This window comes from Neomonachus schauinslandi, chromosome 10, assembly GCF_002201575.2.
Source record: "Neomonachus schauinslandi chromosome 10, ASM220157v2, whole genome shotgun sequence".
Taxonomy (NCBI): Eukaryota; Metazoa; Chordata; class Mammalia; order Carnivora; family Phocidae; genus Neomonachus; species Neomonachus schauinslandi.
Genome location: NC_058412.1, coordinates 32,148,944 through 32,174,914, shown reverse-complemented (window position 1 = coordinate 32,174,914; position 25,971 = coordinate 32,148,944). Strand labels below are relative to the sequence as shown.

The 25,971-nt window shown below is 42.9% G+C and overlaps 1 protein-coding gene across 7 annotated transcripts in view; it reads left to right on the top strand.

Moving 5' to 3' along the window:
• The window catches only part of SLC8A1 (solute carrier family 8 member A1), a 314,201-nt gene that overhangs the window by 257,270 nt on the left and 30,960 nt on the right, over positions 1 to 25,971 (top strand). For 2 of the 7 annotated variants that reach the window (XM_044919007.1, XM_021697752.1), the window contains 3 exons: positions 243 to 311; positions 4,597 to 4,727; positions 8,647 to 8,746. In XM_044919007.1, the coding sequence (XP_044774942.1) occupies positions 243 to 311; positions 4,597 to 4,727; positions 8,647 to 8,746 (300 nt within the window). Of the gene's footprint in view, positions 1 to 242; positions 312 to 3,182; positions 3,193 to 4,596; positions 4,728 to 8,646; positions 8,751 to 9,089; positions 9,095 to 25,971 lie in introns of all 7 variants that reach the window. The other 5 variants (XM_044919009.1, XM_044919008.1, XM_044919012.1 and 2 more) reach the window with 4 other exon arrangements.

The window sequence follows — 25,971 nt, the reverse complement described above, 5'->3', positions numbered from 1 at the left end:
CCCCCTCTTGAGGAGTGTGTGGTTCATTCACATAACCTGGTTTGGCTCATAGCACACTTGACCCATTTATTTGCTCACTTCTGTGGCCTCCATAGGAGTGGCCTCTAACCACTCAACCCCAAACTAACACTGCTTGTGATGTGGGCATCTGGGTGCGATGTTTAGCCGACTAATTCCGCAGAGCTCTGGTAGCAAACCAACGCAGTCCATTCTAACGATTTTCTGCCTGTCCTTTTCGCTAGGCCAACCTGTCTTCCGGAAAGTTCATGCTAGAGAACATCCTATTCCCTCTACTGTAATCATCATTGCAGGTACTCAGTGCATCATGGTCCTTGAAAACCACGGTTTAATTTGCTTGAAGTTAACTGCCTTCAAGTGTCCTTTAAGTCTTTAGACATTAAAGTAGCACAGTTTGGCGCGTGTCCCCACTAGAACATTGCTAAATGGTGCAGTGGTTTCTCTGAAGCTCCGAGCGTGGTGGGTCCGTAACAAAACACACGCGCATCCACGCAGGACAGGAGGCCTGGTGGAGGGAGCAGCACGGGCCTGCAGAGAAGGTTGACCGCCATGACCTCTCGCTCTCAAGTTTCAATAGATTCCAGATTTCTTGCAAATCTCCCTCCTCAAACACGGGTCTTTCCTTCCAAGTATAATGGCGTTTCTTTAAAAGCAAGCTGTACTTCTTTCTAGAACTTGCCCTCTTGCCTCCAGGCAATGTTAGCCACATATGCATGGGTGATAGTACATCTGTGGGGGTTCTTCAGAGGGAACATCGCCAGGGTGACTAGAGGATCACACAACCATCCTGGGTCTACTGTAAGCTTAGAGCCCAGGCAGCATCTCCAAGTCTGCGTGAGGACAGGGATGGTCATTCCTCAGTCATCCCCATTGCCATCACTGGCCATGGTGGGAGAAACATTTCCTCCTTTGCTCATCCTCACATGCCACTTCCCTACTCAATAATCATGATACCAAGACCTGACTGCAGACTTGTTCCAGAATATTCCTAGTGGAAATAAATAGACCAGTCTCCTTAGGCTCTAACCAGCAAGGCCAGTCAGGTGCTGAACACTGTCAAGAGGTCTCTACTCTCAGACTTGTCACAGCACAGATCTGAGTGAAGGATTAAAATAACCTTGAGCAAAGTGTCCCACCGCTGGCCTTGTACCCCTTTCCGAATTTGACATTGTTGGTTAAGATTAAAGATTGCCACGACGTGAAAGAATAGCAACAGTAGCTCCTCAGGTGCAGATCTGCATGTGGTTGTTCTGTTTTCTAATAGGGATTCTCCCTCTGAGCCCTTCCCCTCTCATGGCCCTGCTGCTTCAAAAAGCAGCCGAGCCAGAAAGCATTAGCAGCAGCCTTTTCAGACATCCCAGGTACCTATTAGCTTTTGTAATTTGTCATTTGCAAAATCAATTACTCAAAAGAAGGGACGTCCTCTACTGGTGGTTTTATCACAGGCTGGTTTTATGTCCTGTCAATACAGATTTTAACAGGGGGTATGAATTATCCATTTGATCTTTAGGTTGTGTTAGTTAGTTAAGACCGTGATGTTATGTGATTGATTATCAACTTCTCAGTAAAATATGGTGAATTTAAAAAGCGTACATGTATCTGTATGGAGAGACAGAAACAGAGAATGACTTTTCTGTCTGAGAAGCAAAACTAAAACGGCAGCATGTTGTCACTGGGGCATAAATAAGGAGGTGAAACTGACGTGGCCAGAGTGAAATGGACTGCATTTGATCCAGCATTCAAAGTGAAAAGGAAACAAAGCAAAACAAACAAAAATAAAGTGAAAAGGAAACAAACATAATAGAGGATCCCAAAAAATGGTGTTCAACTATTTCCCCAATCAATAAAAGATACTAAAGAGAGGACACTTTTTAAAACATAGTCCCAGCTCTCTTCTTTGCCAGTATCAAAAATCTGCACCATAGATACTAATTTATCAGGATCGTTGTAGAGCAACGATCCAGTTGTCTCCTCTCCATTACATAGAATTCTCCCTTAGATGTTCGTGACATTTACTAAGTGAAAATAGTCCTGACCCCTCCATGACATTATGCCTTTGTGCTTTGACTTCTGTCTGTGGAATGCCCCTTCTTACTCTACCACCTCCTACCCCAACCTTAGCACCACCTTCCCCTGGCAAGCTTCTCTGCAGGTTTCAACGCCAATTTTAAATATGTCCTCTTTCCTGAAGCCTTCCCTGACTCCCTTAGGCAGAGCAAGCTGCTTCCCCACCCTGACCCCTCAGCCCTTACCTTGCTGCACTAGAAGTTGTCCCATCTCTTTGCCTCACCTCCCATGTGAACAATGAACAAAGGATCTTTATATGCATAGAACAAATGTCAGGAACTAGTTACAGGCATAATGGTACCAAACAAAGCATTTCTTCCTGATCCAAAGGACTGAAAGATGATTAAAAAGGGAATAACCTTTTTAATCACTGTGATTTGATTTCATTTACTACCATGTCCATTTATCTAATACCATGTTCCAAATAATTTCATTTTGTGAAATATGGTATTAAACACTGCTACCACGTCACCTTTCTTTTGTAATTTCCCCAGTTTTCTACCTAAATTGCCTTGAACCCCATTTAAAGCAACTTACCATTTATAAGTAAATTACAGAAAAGGAAGCCATGATAAATATTTTCTCCCAATGGCTTTGCAGATCAAAAATAAGCCCAGTTGTTCTTCTGGAAAAATAATTTTCATTTGATGTACATCTCTAAGACATCCATGTTCAGCCAAGGTTTTGACCAAAGACACTAATGTGACCTGCTGCTAAGAAACTACCAATAACCTTATCCTGGGTTCAAGGATCAGAAAGCAGTGGGAATCACAATATGATTGATTTGAGCACTGGGTAGATTGGACATCACATATCCCAGCGTCTCACTTCCTTGACTACACATAATTTCAAGGACAAATCCTACGCACACCAGTTGTAACACTTTGCCCTCTCTTGGGTCATAACTTCCCGAGCCTACTATAAAACACATTACTACTTTTACAGTTAAAAGTAATCTCCTCTCCTTTGCATATACTAACTTTCAGCAGTTTCTGGCCAGTTCAAAATCACGTATTTTTTAGTCTTTATCTAATTTCCTTGGAGCCCCGTAAAAACTGGGAATAGAAAAGCAGATTCTAAAATATTCCTTTAGGAAGACACTACTGAGTACATACTAAAGAATTAATTAATATGCTCCATTCTGCTTCTGCCTTGGGTAGGTTTTGACACTTGGTATATACAATGCTAGCTGTATCCCTAGCCCCTCTGCTCTGTGCCCTAGCAGTGAACCACCTGCCTAGGAACCAGTTCTCTACAAAATTTGCTAGAGCATCAAATGGAACCACCACAGCAAGGTCCTCAGCAGAGGGAAACCATGTCTTTGGAGGGAATGAGAGGTGTGGACTCCTACAGAGCTGATGCCTAAAGGCAAAAGGCAAGAAGAGTGGGCTAGAAGTCCCTCCCTTTCTCATGTTTTCCTCAGTCAACAGATTCCTACTGCAGGCAGTTTGCCTGGAAAGTTCTAGAAGCAAAAGCATCAGGGCTGAGGTCTTTCCATACCACCATACTACTTCCTTGGAGATGAAGTACATTTGACTTGACTCTGAGGGAAAGTAGCCTGTCTCGTTCCAGCATCCTGGGCCTGAAGGATAAGGAGGTAGCGTGATTATAGGAACATTGTTTGCCCTTCACATGTGCATGGCCTTTTCAGTCTGGGATTTATCCTAATGATCTTCACACAGAGAGGAGCCAACTGTGAGCTTCCTCTCATTAATGGACTCTCAAGTCCATTAACATTTTCTTAACACCCACTAGCCTCTCCTGGAGTGTCAGCTACATGGTGGTTCTGGAAATAATCACGCTTACATGGTGAGTAGTATTAACTCCCAAAGGCCTCACCTTTGCCCTCCCTGTTTACTTTAAGATGAACGTGGTCAAGGTCTTCCTAACAAATGCAAACTTTCCACCAGAGAGAGGAAGCACTAGAGCAAACAGGCATCTTGGTGAAATGGAATGGATGTTTTGCTTCTTAACTTGCAACAGGGGCTCTGGCTAAGATCAGAATTTCCCTTCCGCCAACTCGTGGGCCCTGGGGCATTTTCTGTTGCCTCTAGAAAGTGGAGAGGAAGAGGCCAGATTCCTCCATCCCTTGTGTGACTGTAGCATTTTTCATTGTGGTTCCTTTGGTCACCTGCTAAGGGAATGTGTGCAAACAGCCAGATGACCCAGCATCACAGGGGACAATTAGGTGATTCCCTCAACAGGGACAGTGTGCAGGCAGAGACTTTCTCGGTGACATGCGTCTATATGTTGCTTTCCTGATCTGCACATTGGCTTATGCTCAGGTTGTGGGTCATCATATCCACTTGCTGTCAACAAGCACAACAGTGATGTGCTGCCTGACCTGCCCAGAGCCTCTGTCCAATTCTCCCCTCGACTGATGATCTCGCCCGAGGGACTTTTAGTGGGTCATCAGGGCTTCCTTCCTTCTTGGTTTTCTTGTAGCAGAAAACAGGGATTTCCAAAGAGGATTGAGCACACTGCTAACTTTCTTGCCCTTCCCTTTCACAGAGGAATGTGATGACAGGCAACCACTGACCAGCAAAGAGGAAGAGGAGAGGCGCATTGCAGAAATGGGGCGCCCCATTCTGGGAGAACACACCAAGCTGGAAGTGATCATTGAAGAATCCTATGAATTCAAGGTATGCTTACCAACACTGCCCACAGGGGAGGCCAGGCCTAGCTTGGAACCAAGACTATTCATAGTGTTAGCAATTTCGGGAACTGGCTCATTAACCGAGAAGCTTTTCAGAGCAGAACTAGAATTGGAAAGTTGGTAGGGAACCAAGAGGTCCTGCAAACCAAACAGTATCAGAACCAGGGTCCAGAGGGTGTCATCTGTCCCAGCATAGGGTCAGGGGTGCCCCAAAGGGAGGACGTTGTCCGAGGGGATAGCAAGGAAGAAGCAAAGGTAGATTCCAAGAGATTGTTCTGTGTGGAAGGGACCAGGCTGTATTTGAAGAAGGGAATAAATCTATCAGAAGCAAAGCATCCTCACTGCTGACAATCAGGAGGCTTTTGTTGTGGAGGGGAGATGGTAAGCTCTCCCTATAGCACATCCATCCCATTGACAAGTTCTCATTTATATTTAGTCCTCTTCAGATCCTAGGACCTATTAGCACAGTCAACATACCGAAGGTATATAGTGCCTATAACCAGAGAGTTTACAATTGAGCTGATAAAATTGGATTCCTGGTTCTCTGGGTGATGAAAGTAATTTTTCAGAAGTTAATCAGATGGACCTTAGGGTAAGCTTAGCATTTTGAGGTGAAACTTCCTGTCCATCTTAGGTGCTCCCTCTGCCCCCTATCCCACCTTCCATCCCACTGCGTGCACACAGCCCTGATGTCTGAGAAGACCCTTCAGGAGAGCCACACTTGACTTCCGCAGTGGGACATGAAAAGGAACGTTGTTCTCTGGTTTTCCAGAACCACAAACCCAGATGGCAGATGTATTTTCCCCACTTATTTTTCAAAAGCAGACTCTGCTCCTCTTTGCAAAACCAGAATGAGGATCTCAAAAGAGAGAAGCAGGCCAGAAACTTGAAAGCCTCAGTATTTTATCTTAGATATTTCATATCAGTGGTCTCTTTTCCTTTAGCTGGATCCATTAATTATTTTTTAAAATTGGTCCACAAAGTGAGGTGCCTGATAGGAGACAGGTAGAAAGAAAAAATATCTTTTGCAATCAAAGTGGAATTTTTAAGATAAAAATGCAATTAAACTTCCCCCTTCAGGCTGCTACAAATCACTGTTTCTTTCACTCATTCCCACGGAAAGAAGGAGCAGGGGTAAAGACCAGGACCAGTGCTTTCTAGGCAGACCCCAACTATCAGAGCTCAGCTGTTGTTCGATCTAGAACCTGCCTCACTCCACACGTAAGACTGGCACACATACACACACAGGTTCCCTGTGATCGCGGGGTACAGATGACTCAGACTGTCCATTTCTATGGACCAGTCTGTCCAGACGTATTCAACCTCCCTCTTCCTCATTCACCCTCTTTTCATCTGGAATCAGAGGGCCTGGTGCAAGCTTGCTCCCACCCCCAGGGCTCTCACGGGGAATAATTGTGTGTTCTCTCCCTTATGGGACAACCCTCAACCTTCCCCTTCCACGTACCCATGACTAAGAGGAGCAATCACAGAAATTTCTGGAGGAAGCATTGGGTTGGGCATGGCAGGGCACAGTCTCCTAGGCAGCAAAGCTTTCTTGGGTCCAGAGTTCTCTCTGGTAACCACTCCAATGGCCTGAACATTTCAAAGTCCCCCAGTCTCTTTACCTAAGTTCACTTATTCAGGGTTCTTATCTTCCTAGAATAGCTCCCATAGACTATTTCCTCCCACCTCCTCGAAGTTCATCAGTAGTTACTGTTAACACAAAAGGGAAATTGGGAGCATGTCCCTGAGGTGCCCTCAAATATCAATTTTGATATTATGTCGTCCTTTTAAGAAATTTCTTTTTCTAGACCATAGCTATTTTAAAGACCTTTTTCAAAGCTCTCAGAACTGCTTGAAGACCCAAATCTGGGTGATACCTCACAATGTCCCACTCTGTTTTTGCCCACTGGGTTCTTTACTATGTTGTGACTAAGGGCTTGACTTTCCTAATACCCACCGTTGAGGGTGAGGTTACAACAATCACTTCCAGGTCTAGGGCAGTGAGAGTTGATCATTGGCATATAGGAAACCTCCAGGAGAATATAGATGAACAGGTCCAAGTTCAAATTCATCTTAGTCAGTCCCCCTCCTCCCATAGGTCAAGGGAGGATGCATATGCAAATTAAGTCCCAGGTAGAATCCAGGCTATCCCATAGTCCCCAGGGTCAACATGAACTAAAGTTTATAATCTAGCCTGGGTTTTTCCTCCACATAAATTTTAACTTTCATTTATTTTAAAACTTTGTTCTTTAGAGAGATTTCTTGAGGCAAGTCTGTGTGTTGAGCTCTTACAGCAGTTTCTCTCTTCATTGTTTATCTGCCAGGTGATGGGATTCTCTGCCTTGGCATCAGAACAGAGGGCTCCCTTGGGGAGGCCTGTTCCACGTTTTCAAGACATTTAAGAAAGATCAAGGTCATTTCTTGCTACATTCTTCACAGAAATTTGAACTGGCATCAGCCAAGATACTCAGAGTGCTTGATGAAATGGGGCTGAGGCCAGAGAGAAAAGACATGCTTGTCATGTGCTTCAAGTTATCGTGGCCAAGAGCAGTGACAGAGCTGTTATCAGGGGCACTGGCATTTCGAGACACAGGCTCAGAGTGGAGAGGTCACCACCCTGAGGAAACAACTGAGCAAAGAATGTTGAAAATACAGAGTGGGCCAGTGGGAGATGGGCCTTTTGGTGCTTATCATCTCTATGTTCACACGACCCTTGTTGAACGAACCCACTTAACATTCTGATTGAGCTTTGGCCTTCCATACAGGCTGCTCAGATCCCATTTTCCTTGCTCCCAGTTTGCTGATAACTTGCTCTATTCCCAAACCGTAGTCATTTCAGGTACATTGCATTAAACATGTACAGAGTTTGACCTCAGACAAATAATATGTGTTTTCTGCCTCTTTGCAATTAGTGGGAATTCGAGGATGCTCTGACAGTAAGTGTAGATGTGTGGTAGACTAGTCCGTGTGGTAGTTTCTCTGGGAAGAGCGGCCTCATGTCCTGGAAGTGACCCTTCTCCCTCTAGTCACTATGATTTGTGGTAGCGCTTTGGGTGCATCTGCTTGCTTAGTTTTCCTGTGAACGTTTGGCTATTCCTGTTGTTCCCTTAACTGACATTTAGAAAGCTAGAGAGTGCTAATTGTATAAAACCAAGTGCTTAAAAAAAAGTCTAAGAAAAAAAAGTCTAAAGAGAAAATAAAGTCTAAAAAGAAGAGTAAAGCATGGGGAAATTCAGAGCTACGCCAATTGCCATGGGCCCTAAGCCCTATGAATTCACCTGTTCTCATCTCGTCTTTTCTTGCTTGCAACAGAAGTAGAGTTAGAGTGAATTCTCTAACAGCTGCCTGGCTGACAAAATCAGTAGCCAAAGAAAAATCTATTTATTGATGAGCATGCAGGAGCAACCTTGGGGCTCTGCTGTCTGGCTGCATTTCATTGACAAACAAAAGTACAATAATAATGGTTTTTAGTTTCATAATCTATCTACCAACTGCGGCTATTCCGAGATATGTAATGCTGAGCAGGTCATATCTTAATTCAGTTGTAGGCAGCATCCTACAGATGAAGCCAGGAGAGAAGCCAATCCATAAAGCATTCAAGGGGAAGGGGTGGGCTTTTGCAACATCTGCTGTTCTTAAACACTGAGGCCATTCTTCCTTGGCCATTAGACAGTGAAGGAAGCTCATATCTGCTATGAAGAAATTTCTATTTCAGAAGGGTTCCAAGCAAGGACTATGCTTGTTTGCATAATCGTGACAGTGTTTGATGTCAACACTTGTTCCGAGCTTAACATCCGCCATCCCTTGTAGAACTCTGGGGTTTCAGAATTAACAAGGCCTTAGATTTCCCGAGGCCTTAACCAACCCAGCAGTTATTATCTTATTCTTTCCAACCTTTCTAGAGTACCGTGGACAAACTTATTAAGAAGACAAACTTAGCCCTTGTGGTGGGGACAAACAGCTGGAGGGAGCAGTTTATTGAAGCAATCACTGTCAGTGCTGGTGAGTGCCTTTCTCTGCATGCTATCAATTCCCACCGCCCAAACTGCACTTGCTTTTCCCACTGTGATCACTTGGTCTGTGTCAAAGCACCGGAGAACTTCCAGGGTAAAATGAAAAGGGAAATAAATGTATTTGTAGCACACCTGCACATTTCGGAGACTGATTTAGACTTTCTAGATGAAGCAAATGTCTTCAAACGTGGCATTCTTCTCCATCTACGCTGTGTCTTTCTCTCTGGAAATAGACGAGATAAATTTAAAGGCTTTTGTTGTCTCTACCTCACAGATAGCCAATCACGAGGCTTTGTCTGGAAAATTCCCTGAAGGCAGGAGAAGTGGCCAAGTGAAGGTCACAAAGGAGGCAGCAAACTCCCAGGTGGGATGAGGGGACTTTAAGACCCTTCACCACTCCCATCTGTGTCATTTTACACTCTTCAACAACGTCTAACAAATAAGCCTCTGCACTGGCTCTAGAAGTGGAAATAGAATCACATTCTGTTTCTTCCTCTACAAGCAGAGTCTTATTAAGGAAAATCCTACAAAAATGAAGTTGTTTTCAAGCTCAAGGAGTCAGAGACCTGAGGGAATTAAAAACAGAAAGAAGCGTCTTTTTCCTGGATTGTCAAACCTTGTCCCTTGTCTGTGTGATTTTATAAAGACAGAGGAAAGTCTCTCTCCAAGATACATGAAAGCAACACCGTTATGGGCTCCACTACCCCCCAGTTCTTCTGCTCTATCTCTACTCGTTCTTTCTCTTTAACATTCCCCACAGGTTCATCTTCTGTTGCAACTAATGAACAAAACTAGAACTTTTAAAATAGTGATTCCCACCGTAAAGTACGGAGCCAGCATCACTGGTGGTTGAGCCATGACTCCTAACCCAACCCCCTCTTTCCAATCTGCCACAGAACCATTTGACAGATCTCTGACGCACGGTGGGAACAGAGGGTGGTAAAACTTTCATGCCTCTTTATTATTAGTGCTGTTTATAATCACACTTTGGTTTCTTGAGATTGAGTATGCAAAGGAAATTTATGAACATTAAATGGTGGGAAACTGCTTGGAGAATAGATTTGGAGTTTACCCGCAAATTCTACTTAGGGGAGGGGAAAACTCCCTGTCTTAGTCCCTCTGGGCTACCATTACCAAATACCAGAGAATGGGTGGTGTATAAACAAGCTCACAGCTCAAGAGGCTGGAAAATCCAAGATCAAGACACTGACAAATTTGGTGTCTGGTGAGAAGCCACTTCCTGGTTCATAGACAGCTGTCTTCTTACTGTGTCCTCACATGGAAGAGTGAGCAAGAGAGATCTCTGAGGTCTTTTTTATAAAGATACCAATTTCATCCATAGGGCTTTGTCCTCATGGCCTAATCACCTCTCAAAGGCCCCACCTCCTAATACCATCATATTGGAGACTAGGTTTCAACATATGAATTTGGGGGTGGGGGGGCCACAGTCAGTCTACAGCACTCCCTCACTATGGCCTATGTTTTTCTAGAAATCTAACATTAGTATCTGAGATACGAGCTATACTCCGTCTTCACAGAGACAAAAACTAAAAGGACAAAACTGGCTCAAATAAGAAAGGGCTGATGAGGCCAGTTGAAAACATTAAAAATAATAAAATTGTTTTATGAGCTTTCATATACCAGAATCAGCACATTAAAAACATTAAAAGCAACACAAACTTTAATGAACCATTCCCAATGGTTCCCAGGTTTCCTTGGGCTGAAGATATATGAGCATTTATATAATGGTCACAAGCTGGAGATCATTAATTCATGTTTCTATATGTCAGTCGTTGTGCTTGGTGGAAGAGATACAACAGCGCGTGAAACAGAAAGACAGCCTTACCCAAGTGGAGCTTACATCCTGCTGAAGGAGATAGCGAATAAGGCAAATAAGGAAATAAAGTGTATGTATGATGGTGAGCTTGTCGTGGAGAACAACAAAGCTGTGGAGAGAGACAAGAAGTATGTGTAGGGGCCGCACTGGGCTGTGGCCAAGAAGACACCATCGACAGACCCATTAATGATGCAGTTTGTTTTCTAGCAGTGGAGTGGGTTTGTGTTGCTTTATTTACACATCTAGTAACTCCCAGAGACCAGAGGAGACATTTTATGGTGGCAAAGGGCAGCTTTAAACAGTGAGAGAGATTATGCCAGGCACAAGACCAAAGTTGTGATCCTGGTCAAAATAGGTATAGAGTGAAACAATGCTAAAGATGTTAATACTCCCTTACTTTAAAGGGGCGGATTTGGGTTTGCAAACACTTCCATATATAATGTTGAATTAAATCCTTTCCACATCGTGGGTCATAGGTGTTATGATTATCCTTATCTTCTAGAACCTGAGCATTGATTGGTGAGGCAGTATTCGCTTTGGAAGAGCGCTCAGTCCTAATCTACCAAGTACCAGTCCAATGGGCTGACTACTTCCCTTAAGAGAGAGAGGTTTCAAAATGAGGAAAATTGCTCCCCACCTCTGCCACCTGTGTCTCCTTGAGGGATGCTGGTCTTGTCACCTCTCTGGTACCACGGTTTCAGCACTCTCTCTATGGGACAAGTTCTTGCCCAAATCCTTTGAAGAACTGTTGTTAATGAATGAAATGTAAAACCTCTCAAGTGTTCTTATTTGTCATGCAGTATGTTGTGTTTTATGTTTCTAAATGACTGCTTGGGGATAATACAAAATTGCTCAGAAATTTGCAGGCTGCTGGGTAAATTGACCTTATTTACAATTTTGAGGCAAAATATCAGAAAAGCAAACCCATATTTTATGGGCACTAAATCACATGAAGGGCAGTTAGAGAGCTCAATATTTGTCATTATGATTAAATTTAAGTGTCTAAAGAATGTTAATATTCTTTAGTTGTTAAATGGACAATAAAATTTGTAAAGCAGCATTTATTGAAAACGGACTTTCATTAGATTTTAAGATTTCATGGCTAAAGAGTTGAGAATCAGAACCATTTGCCTTATTAAAAATATTAAATTGCTTTTAAACAGCTCTACTGAGAGGCTTTTCCCTACAGAATTTTCTGTGCGAAATTGAGTCTATGTATCTTGCTAAACAAAAATAATAATTTTGGAAATAGGATTTTGCTTCTGTTTTTCACTGATTATATTTAAATTAGTTCCAAGGTAACCCCCCCCCCCCCCCCGCCCCGGCAGTTTTTTTGTTCCCCTGCTTTTCCTAAACTTCATAGCCCAGTATCTGGGCCTCCGATGACCGTACTGTTTCTGGGAACCCAAATGGTAGAGTCTAATGTTTGAAGAGTTCAAGGATTCATGAGACTCTGGGGATTCGGTAGGGATCCAACAGTCCTGTTCCGGCGGTTCTCCTTCGGTGGCCTCCTGGGTAGAACGCCAGGAGCAGTAGCCTGCAGCCAGGTAGGCAGCTGTCAGATGCTTGCGAGGCGAGTCCAGTACCATCAGGTGCTTCTAAGATGTGTCAGCAGATGCACTGACAAGTGAGGCTAGCATTCACTGTATGTCCAGTTTGAATTGTCCCCAAGTCCTCCTTTAAAAAAAAAAATTATTTATTTTAGAAGAGAGAGAGCGTGCGCATGCACACATGCAGGAGCAGGGTGAGGGGCGGAGGGAGAGGGAATCTCAAGCAGACTCTGCGCTGAGTGCCAAACCCGATGCAGGGCTGGGTCTCATGACCCTGAGATCATGACCTGAGCCAAAACCAAGAGTCGGACGCTCAACCGACTGAGCCACCCAGGCAGAATGGAGGGATGACCTTAAGAAATTGTGGATGAGCCGGGATATAGAGGAGAAACGGATGTGTCAAGGAAGAGGGCAAACATTAGCTGGGTAAAGAGAACCAGATACCAATGCTGCCGACTGCACAACCACCAACAGTCTTGGGCCGTGGTGAGGTGAAGGAGAACGGTTGCAAGCTTGGCTTTGGAGTCAGGTGTGTGTTTGTGTCCCAGATCTCCAGAAATTCTCTGGGTGACTCAGGACAGATTACCTCCCCTCTCAATCTCTGTTCCCTCAGATGTAAAGCAGAGATAACTGCTCCTCACTCATGGAGTTGCTGTAAGGATTAATCAAGGCAATTCATATTTTCATGAGGGCTGTCGATAAGTTTAGATATCACAATTGGCTCTTTGGGAGGCCAATCTTGTTGAAGAATCTACAATAAAAGATAACCAAATCTTGTGTGAATAGAGTCAATTCAGTTTAATTACTAAAATGACTAAGTGACTAAACACACTGCTTTTCCCTTTTATAGTGAGAGTCACACACACACACACACACCATTTTATAGGTAAGAAACTGAGGTTCAGAAAAACAACGAAAAAAAAAAACAACGTAACTTGCTCAAGAAGCAAAGCTGGTAAATGACAATACAAATCAGCCCAGAATTCTCTCCAGTGTCAAGAGTGCACTCACCTGCTGTAGCCGGGGGCTGAGTATGTGCCCGTGCATACACACAGGGACACACATGTAGAACACACAAATGCACACACACTCCGATACACACAGACATGCATGTGTGCACGCAAACACACATGAACACACAGACACACATGCCCAGACATGCGTGTGCACACACACACAATTCACACACAGGGACATGCACATTATCTTATTTAGCATGTATCTTTATTCATTTGGACAATTGAGCCACAGCTTAAAATATGAAGGGCTATTTTCCTTTAATATTCATTCAGTCTCCTTAAGCCTCATTCAGAGGCCCCCATGGAGAATACCAGCCAGTTCCCTAAAGTACCAAGGGAAGCCTTTGCCTAATGCATCCATAGTCTTCTCCTGCCCAGTAATTAGTGACATTCTTTAAAGAAAGTCAACACACTGCCCTCTCTTTTCCCTGATAATTTTAGGTATCCAGCACCAAAGTCTTTTCTGAAATTCTTTTACTACTTCTGATACAGAGTTTGCCTGACAGAGCATCTATTGGCGTTCTCATAACGAAGGAACACCTCAAAGTGGCAAAAAAAAAAAAAAAAAAGACTTTTTGTGGTCTTGGTTCTGTCTTTGACCAACTGTAAAACTTTGACAGAGTATTTCACCTTTCTGAATTTTTGTTTCAGCAGCGGCAGAATGAGAGGGTTGGACTAGGTGAGTTCTAAGATCCCATCTAGTATTGAAATTTGGGAGTTCTGTCAGTGGCCGGTATCGTTCTGTGATATCCCTGATGACTTTGTGCTTCGTGGCCCAACTGATTTTGGCATGGACACGTCTACTCTTCCCACCCACCCAGCTTTCTTACGTTAGGTATTTAGCACAATAGCAGCATCCGGTTCACACCTATCCTCCTAGAAGGAAAGGGATGGGAGGATAGTTTTCAAAGGTAGCCTCAAAAAAACGAAGTGAGATGATGCTTTGAAAATGCCTAATTTTCTTCCTGCTCCTTAACTGGAAATCAGAAAGCCCTGCGAAATCCTCTACAGTAGAAGGGCAGACATTCAACACGAGGCCAGGCTGGTAGATGCAGCTGGCCTGTCCACACTCACCCTGCTTCGGTAGATTATAGCCAGAGACCCGACTTCAGCCACATAACGAGGGCATGCTCTCCCAAGTCTACCAAACCAACTTGGAGGCTAGTTCGGTTTGGGGGATGTTTCTATCATCAGGTCATCATCCATGCATGCTATGTGGAGAAATAGTGCTATCAATTAAATTGAATTATTTAATAGCAGAAACTGTCAACTCGATGGTGCCCCAGAAAATAATTCACTAGAAAATACTGTCAACCTGAAGACTGACCCACTCCATAAGCCTAAATAATAAGTAATAAAAATGGTGCCTCAAATGAAGTTCACGGGATTGCCATGCAACCGGGTCTAAGCAGGAATCTTTCTAGCATCTTTTCTGTTATTGAACATCATTACGGAGGAGACACTCTCGTTACTTAATGTGTTAACCCTGGGTCATTTGAAAATCCCATTTAAGCAGTTAGGGAAAATGCTGCTGGGTCAAGTTTGGCACAGCCTCAGCATAACTATAAGACAAGGAAGGAAGGAAGGGAGGGAGGGAAGGAGGAAGGAAGGAAAGGAAGGAAGGAAGGAAGGGAGGAAGGAAGGAAGAAAGGGCAAGCAAAGTGGAGGGAGAAGGTGCTAGAGATTAGTAGGAGTTTTCATTTTGCCCTGTTTCTTATGTGACTATACAGATTCCTAATTATCCTTTATCTAAAAATCATAAGCTGACTTTTTCATTTCATGAACAAGGGTGTTATTTTCATGCTGGTTTTTCAGTAGGTACAACAGCCTTAAAGAAAGTCTATCAAATACCTGTGTATGAAATTATGGCTCACGTTCTGCTTCAATAATGTTATCATTTGTTGACTGTCTTCTACATGGCCAATCCTCTATTTATATTATTTCTATCCCTCACAGCTATACCCTGAGGTAAGTTGTTTTTTTGTTTCTTTGGTTTTTTTTTCCTGAATTGGTAACTCTGAGGCCCAGGGTGCTTACATAAACATATTTAGTTAGGGTCACACAACTAGCATGTGGTCAGCTAGAATAGGAAGCCCCATTGTTGTCAGTCCAAAGCTTGTAAGCTTTTAGCGCAACCCTGGGTGTCCCTCCTACCATCTTAATTCAGGGCTTAAGTGGCCAGATTTCAAATGAGTTAATTCAGGAGAAAGAGACAACGTTGATGAGTCCTTCACTCTCAGTTACACATTGTGAAGTTAAGGGTTTGGAACTGAGTGTGAAAGCACTGGACAGAGGTGCCGAAGGACCAGAAAGAATACCAGTTGTGGAAAGTGGACAGGATCTGTCACTGCAAGGTTAATCCCATCATGAGGAAGCCAGAAGCACTTCTAGATTCTTTTTGTGATCTTGGAACTGTAGTTATATCTACTGCTAGAAATCATGTCAGGTCTTCAGAAATAAAAAGAATCAATGCCCATCCTTTTTTTTTTTTTTTCTTTTGTTCTTTTTGAGCTCCTGCTGTTTCCTGGTGGTATGATTAGTTATTCAGGTAGGTTTTTCATGCTCTGAATCACTAGCATGCTTAAACTAAGAGGAATAGCAATTATTTTAAACTCTAACAGGAGATGTGAACCTCACTGCTGTCATCCAACTTGGTTTTCGTTCCTTTTTCTAGTATACAGCTAAAATATTTATATTCATTGTGATAGAGAGTGCATGTAACATGGATGACAAAGCATTTCATGTAAAAATCATATGTTGGAATCTGTGGCTTCTCTGGAGACTTGAGTTCAAGCAGTCAAAGACCCACCAACTAGTTGGATAGCTCTGGACAAGTCCTCTCACTTCCCATGTGAAATTGGGGGATTTGGGTAGGTGACCTCTATCTCTGGAACATGGAAATACTGAAGGGTCCTCTGAAGGACCCTTTGTTTTCAGCAATAGATGTCAACTTGCTTTCCCTGGTCCTACTCCTTGAAATTTAGGGCTCTGACTTTAATCAAGTGGACTATCTGCCTTACAGTACCTGTTAGATAAATTGGGTAATTATGCCAACTCGGCTAAAGTTCATTTAAGACAACCAACGCTTAAGACACACCATCGGGGGTCACATTAACTAACTTCAGTAGCTGCTCTTCCTTGCTTTGAAGTAGATATTAAGAAAGTAAAGCTGCTTTAACTTTTTATCAGAGCCCTTTTCAAAAGGGACTTCACTGAATTATAATTTAGTTACAGTTTTAATTTTTATCTTTAAAATATAGTATTTGAAAAGTGTTATTTTATCTTTCCTTAGAGTTATAATAATTATTCATGATGTCACTCACTATAAAGAAAACATGATCAATTCCTACTTTAGTTTAAAGAAAAGAAGTTTTTCCAGCAAGTTAATTCTTATCACTTTGGCAGTTAGAAAATCCTAAGTGTATAATTCAATATTTTTTTATTTGCTTTCGCCATCAGAAAGCTTACTCAGTTTTGTTTTGTTTTTTTTGCCCAACTGGTCAAAATTCACTCAATTCAGATGTCTGAAAGCATCCTTTATTTCTGTTTTCTTCAGACATTTGTGTCCCATTTTATCTTAAAGTATGTTATGCTATATTGGTAGGTACAGATCTGTTCAAGTCCTCTAAGAAGTAGTAAGAATCTAAATTAAAGTCCTTTTTTGTTTTAAATAACAGCAAATCTAAAAAAAATAAAAAATAAAAAATAGCAAATCTGTCCTGTTAACCATTATTTCCCTAGCACTTAAGGCAGTATTCAGCAATGATAAGTTATTTGTGGGAAAAGAATGAATGAATTTATGTGTCAGTGTTTTTTAATCCACATGTAACTGGATTAAAAGCCTGTTTTCACTACATCATACAGCTATGTCTGATCTAGAAGAAAATCTGTATAAATACATGCTCTCACACAGACATATGCCATGTTTCAAAAAGTTCCAGACATATGTAATTCATGTATAATGAATACATATGCACAGGACATGCAGATACTCAGATGCATGTATCTGTACACATAAAATACTCTTTTTGTATGTGCAAATTGGATCTGCAAATCTGTATTTTACAGTGGCCTTGTCTATCAGTTTTCCTTAGTGAAATTTCTTAGTGAAAGCTTTACTTTCTTAATATCTACTTTAAAGCAAGGAAGAGCAGCTACTGAAGTTAGTTAATGTGACCCCCGATGGTGTGTCTTAAGCGTTAGATGTCTTAAATGAGCTTTAGCCGAGTTGGCGTAATTACCCAATTTATCTAACAGGTACTGTAAGGCAGATAGTCCACTTGATTAAAGTCAGAGCCCTAAATTTCAAGGAGTAGGACCAGGGAAAGCAAGTTGACATCTATTGCTGAAAACAAAGGGTCCTTCAGAGGACCCTTCAGTATTTCCATGTTCCAGAGATAGAGGTCACCTACCCAAATCCCCCAATTTCACATGGGAAGTGAGAGGACTTGTCCAGAGCTATCCAACTAGTTGGTGGGTCTTTGACTGCTTGAACTCAAGTCTCCAGAGAAGCCAAAGATTCAAAGGTGTTTAGCTGATAATCATGATGCTAACTGAGAAAGAGGAAAAGCAGAGGGCTTGAGGAAGAAGGGGTTATAGTAAGTTATAGAGAGAAAACTATTTGGGGCCATATTGGTAGGTAGGCAAGGCAACTCTAGAATATCCATCAACTTAAAAATGTCAGTGGTAGCAGGATAAAATGTTAAATCAGGTAGCTTCAACTCTGTTTCTGAAAGAGGCAGGCCAGCCACACAGGGGTGGGAGTCCAAGAGGGCAGGAGAAACTGGCAATTATCTTCTGGCCCTTGGATATGCTTTAGCTGATATTTCTGAAAAGACTATTGGCTTGTTGAGCTGTTTTTCTCTTAAATTGCTTATTACGAAACCTTGAGGGAAACACTGTGCTGAAGGGCTCCAGAATGATTCGGCACTCTTATTTGTAAGCCTGGAGTCTCTCCTCTGATGCAGCTTTTGTGTGGAGTGGCATCCGAGCTGCTCTGCAAACAATGAGCCATCACTGGATCCAGTAGCTCTTTTGTTGGCGCCGGCTGCTTCGCTGTGAATACAGTTTTAGTGGTTGCTTACAAATCAATGCTGGAGGCGTGGGGGGCTTTTCTTCCCCAGGCAAGGCCTTTGTACACTGTTTACAGTGGGAGAAACATTTCAGCATAATCCAAAGAGGTGGAAGGAGGAGAAAACACAGCCACCCCCCACCACATACACGCACCCCAAAGGCAGAGGGGAGCCTCCTCAAAGTGACTTGCAACATCAATTCTTGCTGTTCACAGTCTGCTCTCTTGATAAAGACCTTGTCATTCTGATTCCTGCAACCAGAAGCCACTTATCTGAACGAACAGGCTTTGACACCAACCCCTGACCCCCCACCCCATTCATCTCTCCTGCCTTGCAGTTGCCTGACCACGTCTGGCTGGGGGTCGTGTCTTATGCCCTGTTAGAGCATCTTAGACCGGAAGCCAGCGCAGAACAAAACAAGAGCTTACTGATCAGCTATTTCAACTTCCCCTTATTTTGATAAAGAAACTGAGACCAGAGAGGAAAAGTGTCTCATCCAAGGTCACACAGGACCTGTTTTAGAATCCTTGGTTCTTGCCAAACTTTACAGCATTGCTCTCATTTTTCTTTTCAAGTTGGCATTTGTAGAACCAGCACCTTAGCCCTTGGTCCATCCATGCCTGGCCCCTGATCTTCCCTAAGGACCTCTGAGCAAAGACCAAAACTTTCCTGAGCCAACTACTTAGCAGCACAGAATGAGTGAATGGTCTCACCCTTGGTGGACAGTTTCCTGATCACACAAGCCTCACGGCAACCCTATGCATTAGGTATTCATGAACCCATTTATGAGATGGGGAAACAGAAACTGGAATTCAGACCCCGACCTACAGGTTCTGATTCCAAGCTCAATCCTCCTTCCATCTTGTCACACTTGTGCCTCCCAGAGTTTAATGCCTGTAAGCCATAGGCTTATTCTTATTCTTCACAATATGCTCTTGCCTCAGGACCTTTGCACAAGTTGCGCCCACCCCCACCCTGCCCCATCCCAAGGAAGGCTTTCCCTCTGTCTGCATGTTCTCACCATTAAGGTCTCAGCTCACAAGTCACCTCTTCAGAGGAGTTTCTCAACCACCCATGCACAAGTACGCCACTTGACTTCACTGTCTTCATAGCCCACATTGGTATCTGAAATCATCATGTTTGTTCGTTTGTTTTACTTGATCGCTATCGATCTCTCCTGGATGGAATGGAAGTTCTATGGGGTATTTGTCTGCATTTCCAATGCCTGGAACTGAGCCTGACACATAAATTATTACTATTCACTGAAAAAAATGAACAGTACAGATAAAGTCACTCTTTCAACCACTCCATTCCCTTTAAAGATTTACTGCGGATATTGGTCCAGGTGAGGGGTTCAGCCCAGGCTTGTGGTACAAAAGAGTGACTTAAAATATTTTTAGAGTTCTGACCTATAAACTTAATAGCATTGTTGCGTGCTTTAACCAGATAAGAAAAACAGGCCATAGACTTACAGATGACGAGAGGGAAAGAGATATTTTTAAGATAGTTTATATGGAAGAAAACCATCACAACAGCTCCATTCAAGGTTATTATTTATGAGAGATTAAAAAGCCAATGGCAGACAGACTTGATTGTCAACCTCTGTAGTGGCCAGCCTGCCCTCTAAGAGAAGTGTACATGAGCATGCTCTGTCTGAATGAGCTAATCCTCCATCCAAAACAGATTGTACTACATATAAGCATATAACCTCTCTTAAAAATCTCGTTTATCTTTTCCTCAGCACTAAGGAGTTAGTAATGGCTCTCCTCAGTTTCTAGGAGACAAATCACACAGAGAATCTGTGAAGTGCCCGAGAACATGGAAATCACTGAAGTCCCTTTGTTGTCAGTGGCAGGCCTCTTTACTAGGGGCTCACTGAAAATCACAACAGAGAGAAGGGGACCCTGGAGAGCAGATGAGGGGTGCCCAGTCACTGCAATCACTCTGGATTGTGTAAACCAAAGCCACGATTAGAATCTTAGATACTCAGCCATCAGAAAGGATGAATACCCAACTTTTACATCAACATGGATGGGACTGGAGGAGATTATGCTAAGTGAAATAAGTCAAGCAGAGAAAGTCAATTATCATATGGTTTCACTTATTTGTGGAACATAAGGAATAGCATGGAGGACATTAGGAGAAGGGAGGGAAAAATGAAGGGCGGGAAATCGGAGGGAGAGATGAACCATGAGAGATTATGGACTCTGAGAAACAAACTCAGGGTTTTAGAGGGGAGGGTGGTGGGGGGATGGGTTAGCCCGGTGATGGGTATTAAGGCGGGCACGTACTGCATGGAGCACTGGGTGTTATACAAAAACAATGAATCGTGGATCACTACATCAAAAAATAATGATGTATTGTATGGTGACTAACATAATATAATAATAAAATAAAATTTTAAAAAAATATCTTAGATACTCAACTTACATTGCCACTTGGCCAGCACATCAACTCACAAGCCTCACGATCAGAACAAAGTCTGGTCAGGTGATCCTGAGACCAGGAAGACAAGCAAGGAGCAGGGGGTGCTGGGGGAGCAGGGGGTGCTGGGGGTGGGGAGCAGTTGCTGAGGAGCTGGATTCCTTCTGTTGGCTATGCAGAGAGAGAGATGTTAGCCACCAGAATGAAAAGGATCCCACTTCTCAATAGGACCAATGTAAACCACCCATTGAGGATTTTGCCTAAGATGAAAGGACATTCAGACTGTTGGGAAAGCAGAAACGAGAGCCATCCATTCATTCCCTGAAAGAACATTCAGTATTTTACACATGATATATGCAGGGATGCCTGGATGGCGTCCGACCCTTGATTTTGGCTCAGGTCATGATCTCAGGGTCATGATCCCAGAGTCATGAGACTGAGCCCCATCTGGGGCTCCGCAGTCAGGGGGGAGTCTTCTGGAGATCTTCTCTCTCCCTCTCCCTCTGCCCCTCCCCTACTCGTGCTCTCTCTCTCTAAAATAAATAAATCTTTTAAAAATTATATATGCAAAGGATTATTTTAAAGAAGGATTGTTATTTGGGGTGCCTGGGTGGCTCAGTCAGTTGAGCATCCAACTCAGGTCATGATCTCAGGGCCGTGAGATCGAGCCCAGAATTCAGCTCCACGCTCAGCATGGAGTCTGCCTGAGATTCTCTATCTTCCTTTGCCCCTCCCCCGCCTTGCCCTCACACACATGCTCGCTTTCTCTCTCAAAAAAAGAAGGGTATTTTCTAATTAAACTTTTCATAAAACAATGCCAAATGAGCTTAGATTTTATCAGAATGGATTTCTGCTGGACAAACCACAGAGAATTTTTTCTCTGGCAACAGTGGATCAAGTAATTTCAGCGAAGTGGTGGAAAAAGGTTTAGCTCTCATAAGCAAGTCACTTAAAGTCTTCGAGCCTTGGTTGCATCTTTAAAATGGAGAAAGTAATACCTACTTGAGCAGGTTGCTAGGAGGATGATTAGGTGGGATGCATATATTTACCCACGTGCTGGGGATAAGCACTCAGTAAGGGAACCAGACCTCTTAGCTTGATCATAGCAGCATCTTAAGAGAATCTGGACAGTCTCTATGCTGCTCTCTGCATGTGGGGCAGACTTTAGTACACATCTAACCTTACATAAATTTCAGCATTTTCCTAGGACATAAGATTGAGCTGTTTGTTGAAAATTACAGGGTTATTGCTGCCCAAACAGGTCCTCCAAAGCTCAACTGCCTACACTCTAGGAGGCTAATTCAGACGCAGCTGCTGCTATTTACAAAGTGTTATCAGAGCCCTCAGGCCAATCTTAGAACCTGGTGTGCTCACAAACCACCCACTATAACTAAACCATCGAAACTAGCAGGAGGCATCTACACTTGCTGAGTATCAGTTCTACTTGTTGAAGGTGTATTTCTTAGGTGCTCACGTCTGTAGGGAATATGCTTCCCTATTGCAGGAGCCTGGAATTCTGTTAATCCTACAATCAATAAAGGGTAAGGGTACACTGAATTTCAAGATATTTAGCCTGACTTGGAGTTATTTTGCAAAAACAAAGCTTGGGGCAAAACCACATGACTAATTATGTCAACCTACAATCATTTAGGAACACTCAGTTCACACAGAAGAAGTCTTTAGGAAGAGAAAGAAGCTAAGGCACACAGTTTTCAGCTTTAAACTGATTCGTTTTGCTAAAATCAAACTTACATAGAACTGGAACTCCTTAGGGGATCGTTTTTCGCTTTGACACTGGCCACATTTGCTGAGAAATATTTCTGATACGTTAGGTATCTCTTGCTTCAGCCATCCTAACAAGGTCCACAATGGCCTAAGCTGGTAAGGATTCTGTTCTTTCATCCGGGGGTTCATTTGTTCCAGACATGGTGGAAAGTTATTCACAGAGAGTGAGTGGCCTTCTTGTGTCCCTTCCAACCCTGTCACACATCATAGGTCCCTAGCCCCCCAAGTATGGACTGAAACCAGCACTGGTCCTATAGAACAGAATGGCCCATAGCTGTCTCTGACTTGGAATTGGGGGATGGGGATGATTAACAGGGACTGTGTAGGTGTCCTCTCCATCCCAGAACAGGCCATCAGTCCAAGTTACAAATCTATAGCAATCTTGAACTCACATTTCATGCACAGTGGTGTTGCTGTCCAATGTATTTCTTTACCTAGGGACATAGAATAAAAACTAGAGATGAGTCAAGTATCCAGGAGTAAACTACATACACTTAGATGTGGGCATGCAGGCACACTGTAGTCTAGACATCGAGTGTCCACACTAATTCAAATCCCCACTAGCTAGTGAAGAAGGAGCCCTCGGTATACCCCTAGGCTTGCTCACAGGCTTTTGCCTGCAGGCACTAGGGCAGAAAGATGGGAGACCAACAGCGGGCCTCATACCTTCGCCAAGGACGACTAGCTTCCTAGGGACTTTTCCACAGTCCACATCCATTTCGGAGAAAGCTTTAAGAAGGAAAGTTCTTAGAAAGAGCTGGCGTGATATCAACGTTACAGGTGTTCTAATAACAGTTCTACTGTACTGAAAAGACAGTAAGGAGTCACTTCTCTTAAAGAGCCTAATAAGCACAGATTCAACATTGTACAGTTGCGGGGCGCCTGGGTGGCTCAGTCAGTTAAGCATCTGACTCTTGGTTTTCAGCTCAGGTCATGATCTCAGGGTCATGAGATCAAGCCCCGTGTCAGGCTTGGTGCTCCGTGTGGAGTCAGTTGAGTAACATTTGCTGGGCTCGGATCATATGGATGACAGTGTGGTTGGCAGATGTCATTCTATATCCATTCTGTCATACTCCTGGAAAGCATCTGATCATTCTCATTAATCCCTTAGTTGGAGGATACTCTTGCAAAATAAAAATGGACTAATTATAGGTAAATACCTAAAAGTAATTGAAAGTCAGACCCTTCCTCAGATTAATAGCAGCAAGGATTCCCCAAACTGCTTTCCATTACAGACTTGTGACAATGTAGGCCAGTTTCCCAAATTCTAGAGTGAAGAGCTGGATGTAAACCAGGGTGTTTGATTCAAAACTACATGGTTGACCTTTGACAACTAGAAATGGAAATAAGAACTTGCTCTACTCAAGTAGAGATTCCAAAATGGTCACAGCCATGATGCCCTCCATTCATTTATTGTTTTCCATGTTTAGTTGGTCCCCAAGGTCTTGAGAAAGATCATATGGCTGACTGTACCAAAAATGTATCATATCTAGAAAATAAATTACAGGCAAGACAACAGTCTCACTTTGCCATGATGCACGGCAGGACCGGATTCGCCAGAATTGACTCCAGCTCTCCAGAGGTGAAAGGCTGTTGGGCAAGTTTGGATGCATCTATTCAAACCACCCATGAACTCACCATTCCAAATAACTTAATTGGCTGCATAATTGGGCGCCAAGGCGCCAACATTAATGAGATCCGCCAGATGTCCAGGGCCCAGATCAAAATTGCCAATCCAGTGGAAGCCTCCTCTGGTAGACAGGTTACTATCACTGGTTCTGCTGCCAGTATTAGTCTGGCCCAATATCTAATCAATGCCAGGCTTTCCTCTGAGAAGGGCATGGGGTGCAGCTAGAACAGTGTAGGTTCACTTATAACCCCTTTCTGCTGTTTTCCCATGATCCACCTGTGTAATTTCTGGTCAGTGATTCCAGGTTTTAAATAATTTGTAAGTGTTCAGTTTCTACACAACTTTATCATCCGCTAAGAATTTAAAAATCATGGGGCACCTGGGTGGCTCAGTTGGTTAAGCGACTGCCTTCGGCTCAGGTCATGATCCTGGAGTCCCGGGATCGAGTCCCACATCAGGCTCCCTGCTCAGCGGGGAGTCTGCTTCTCCCTCATCCTCCCCCATCTCATGCTCTCTCTCTCTGTCTCATTCTCTCTCTCAAATAAATAAATAAAATCTTAAAAAAAAAAAAAAGAATTTAAAAATCACATTCTCTGTTCAGCTGTTAATGCTGGGATCCATATTTAGTTTTATAAGCTTTTCCCTGTTTTTAGTTTTGTTCTGGGTTTTTGGCTCATGAATTTTATTTCTGTTTGTCGAGAAGAAATGTAAGAGTGGAATGTTAATAAATTCCAGTTTAGTTCTGTAATGTCAAGAATTTAAAAATTAAAAAATGGATTGGTTAAAAAAAAAGAAATTACAATACAAACATGGTGCATCAGTGTTTTCAAATTCCTAAAAAAGGCAACATTGTATCTATATAGCACTAGGCATTGAAAGTATTCTCAAATTCAAACTTTGAATCAAGATGTGAATATTATACTCAACTTGCTTCAGCAAGACATCATGTGTAGCAGAATATTCCCCGGGCTGTTAGATCAAATCCCAACTCAGCCACTTACCAACTATGTGATTATTTTAGAAAGTCATAAACTGTCCGAACTTCAGGTTTTTTCTGTGTACAATGGGATTAATAATGCTTACCTTGCAGCATTATTGTAAGGATTAAATAAGATCAGGTATGTGAAAAAGTTTAGTGCCCGTCACTTAGAAGACACCCTATCATGTTCCCTCCCTCTGTTCCTTCCTTCCTTCCTTTCTTTTTTTTTTAAATCAAGGACTTGGGGAAGCAGTGGTGATAATGACTCATTCAAACAGAATATAGATTCTGTGAAATCAGGATACTCAGATCGTATTGATTTGCTGCCTGCCTTCTGACAAGTAACAGTGATGGACTATGGCACAGCTGTCTGTAAAAGGGTTCACAGTTTTACAAAAGCCGTTCACATTTCCTCTTCCGATCCTCACAACAGATCAGTAATGTGGGAGTTAAGAAACTCAGTTGACAGACAAGGAGCTGAGGCTCAGGAAGGTCAAGTCCTGCTCCCAAACACGCTCTGAGAACTAGAAATTTTGTTAAGTTTTCTGACCTAAATGTCCACTACACCTCAGTCGCCTCTTTTTCCGGTTGTCAAAGCTCTCCCTGAGGCCAAACCCTGAGTGCCTCCGGAGGGATGCCCACCAACACCTGGTCTACATTAGATGCTCGGTTATCTGCAGGTGCCAAGCCCAGGGTTCCCTTTCATGGTCAATTGTGCTCACACCACCTTTGTTCTCATGCTCCAGAGCGAGGTCAGTGCAGGTTCTGTTAGGTCAGTAGTTGAAGTGATGCTCTCTCTTCTTTCTATTGGTGGTTTTAATGATTTGGCTATTTTTGTAGTTATATTTAGGAAGTCCCAACATGTCTCAAGGAAACCATTTGAAGGGCTATGGGAAGGGTTAACCGAATGCAGCTTCT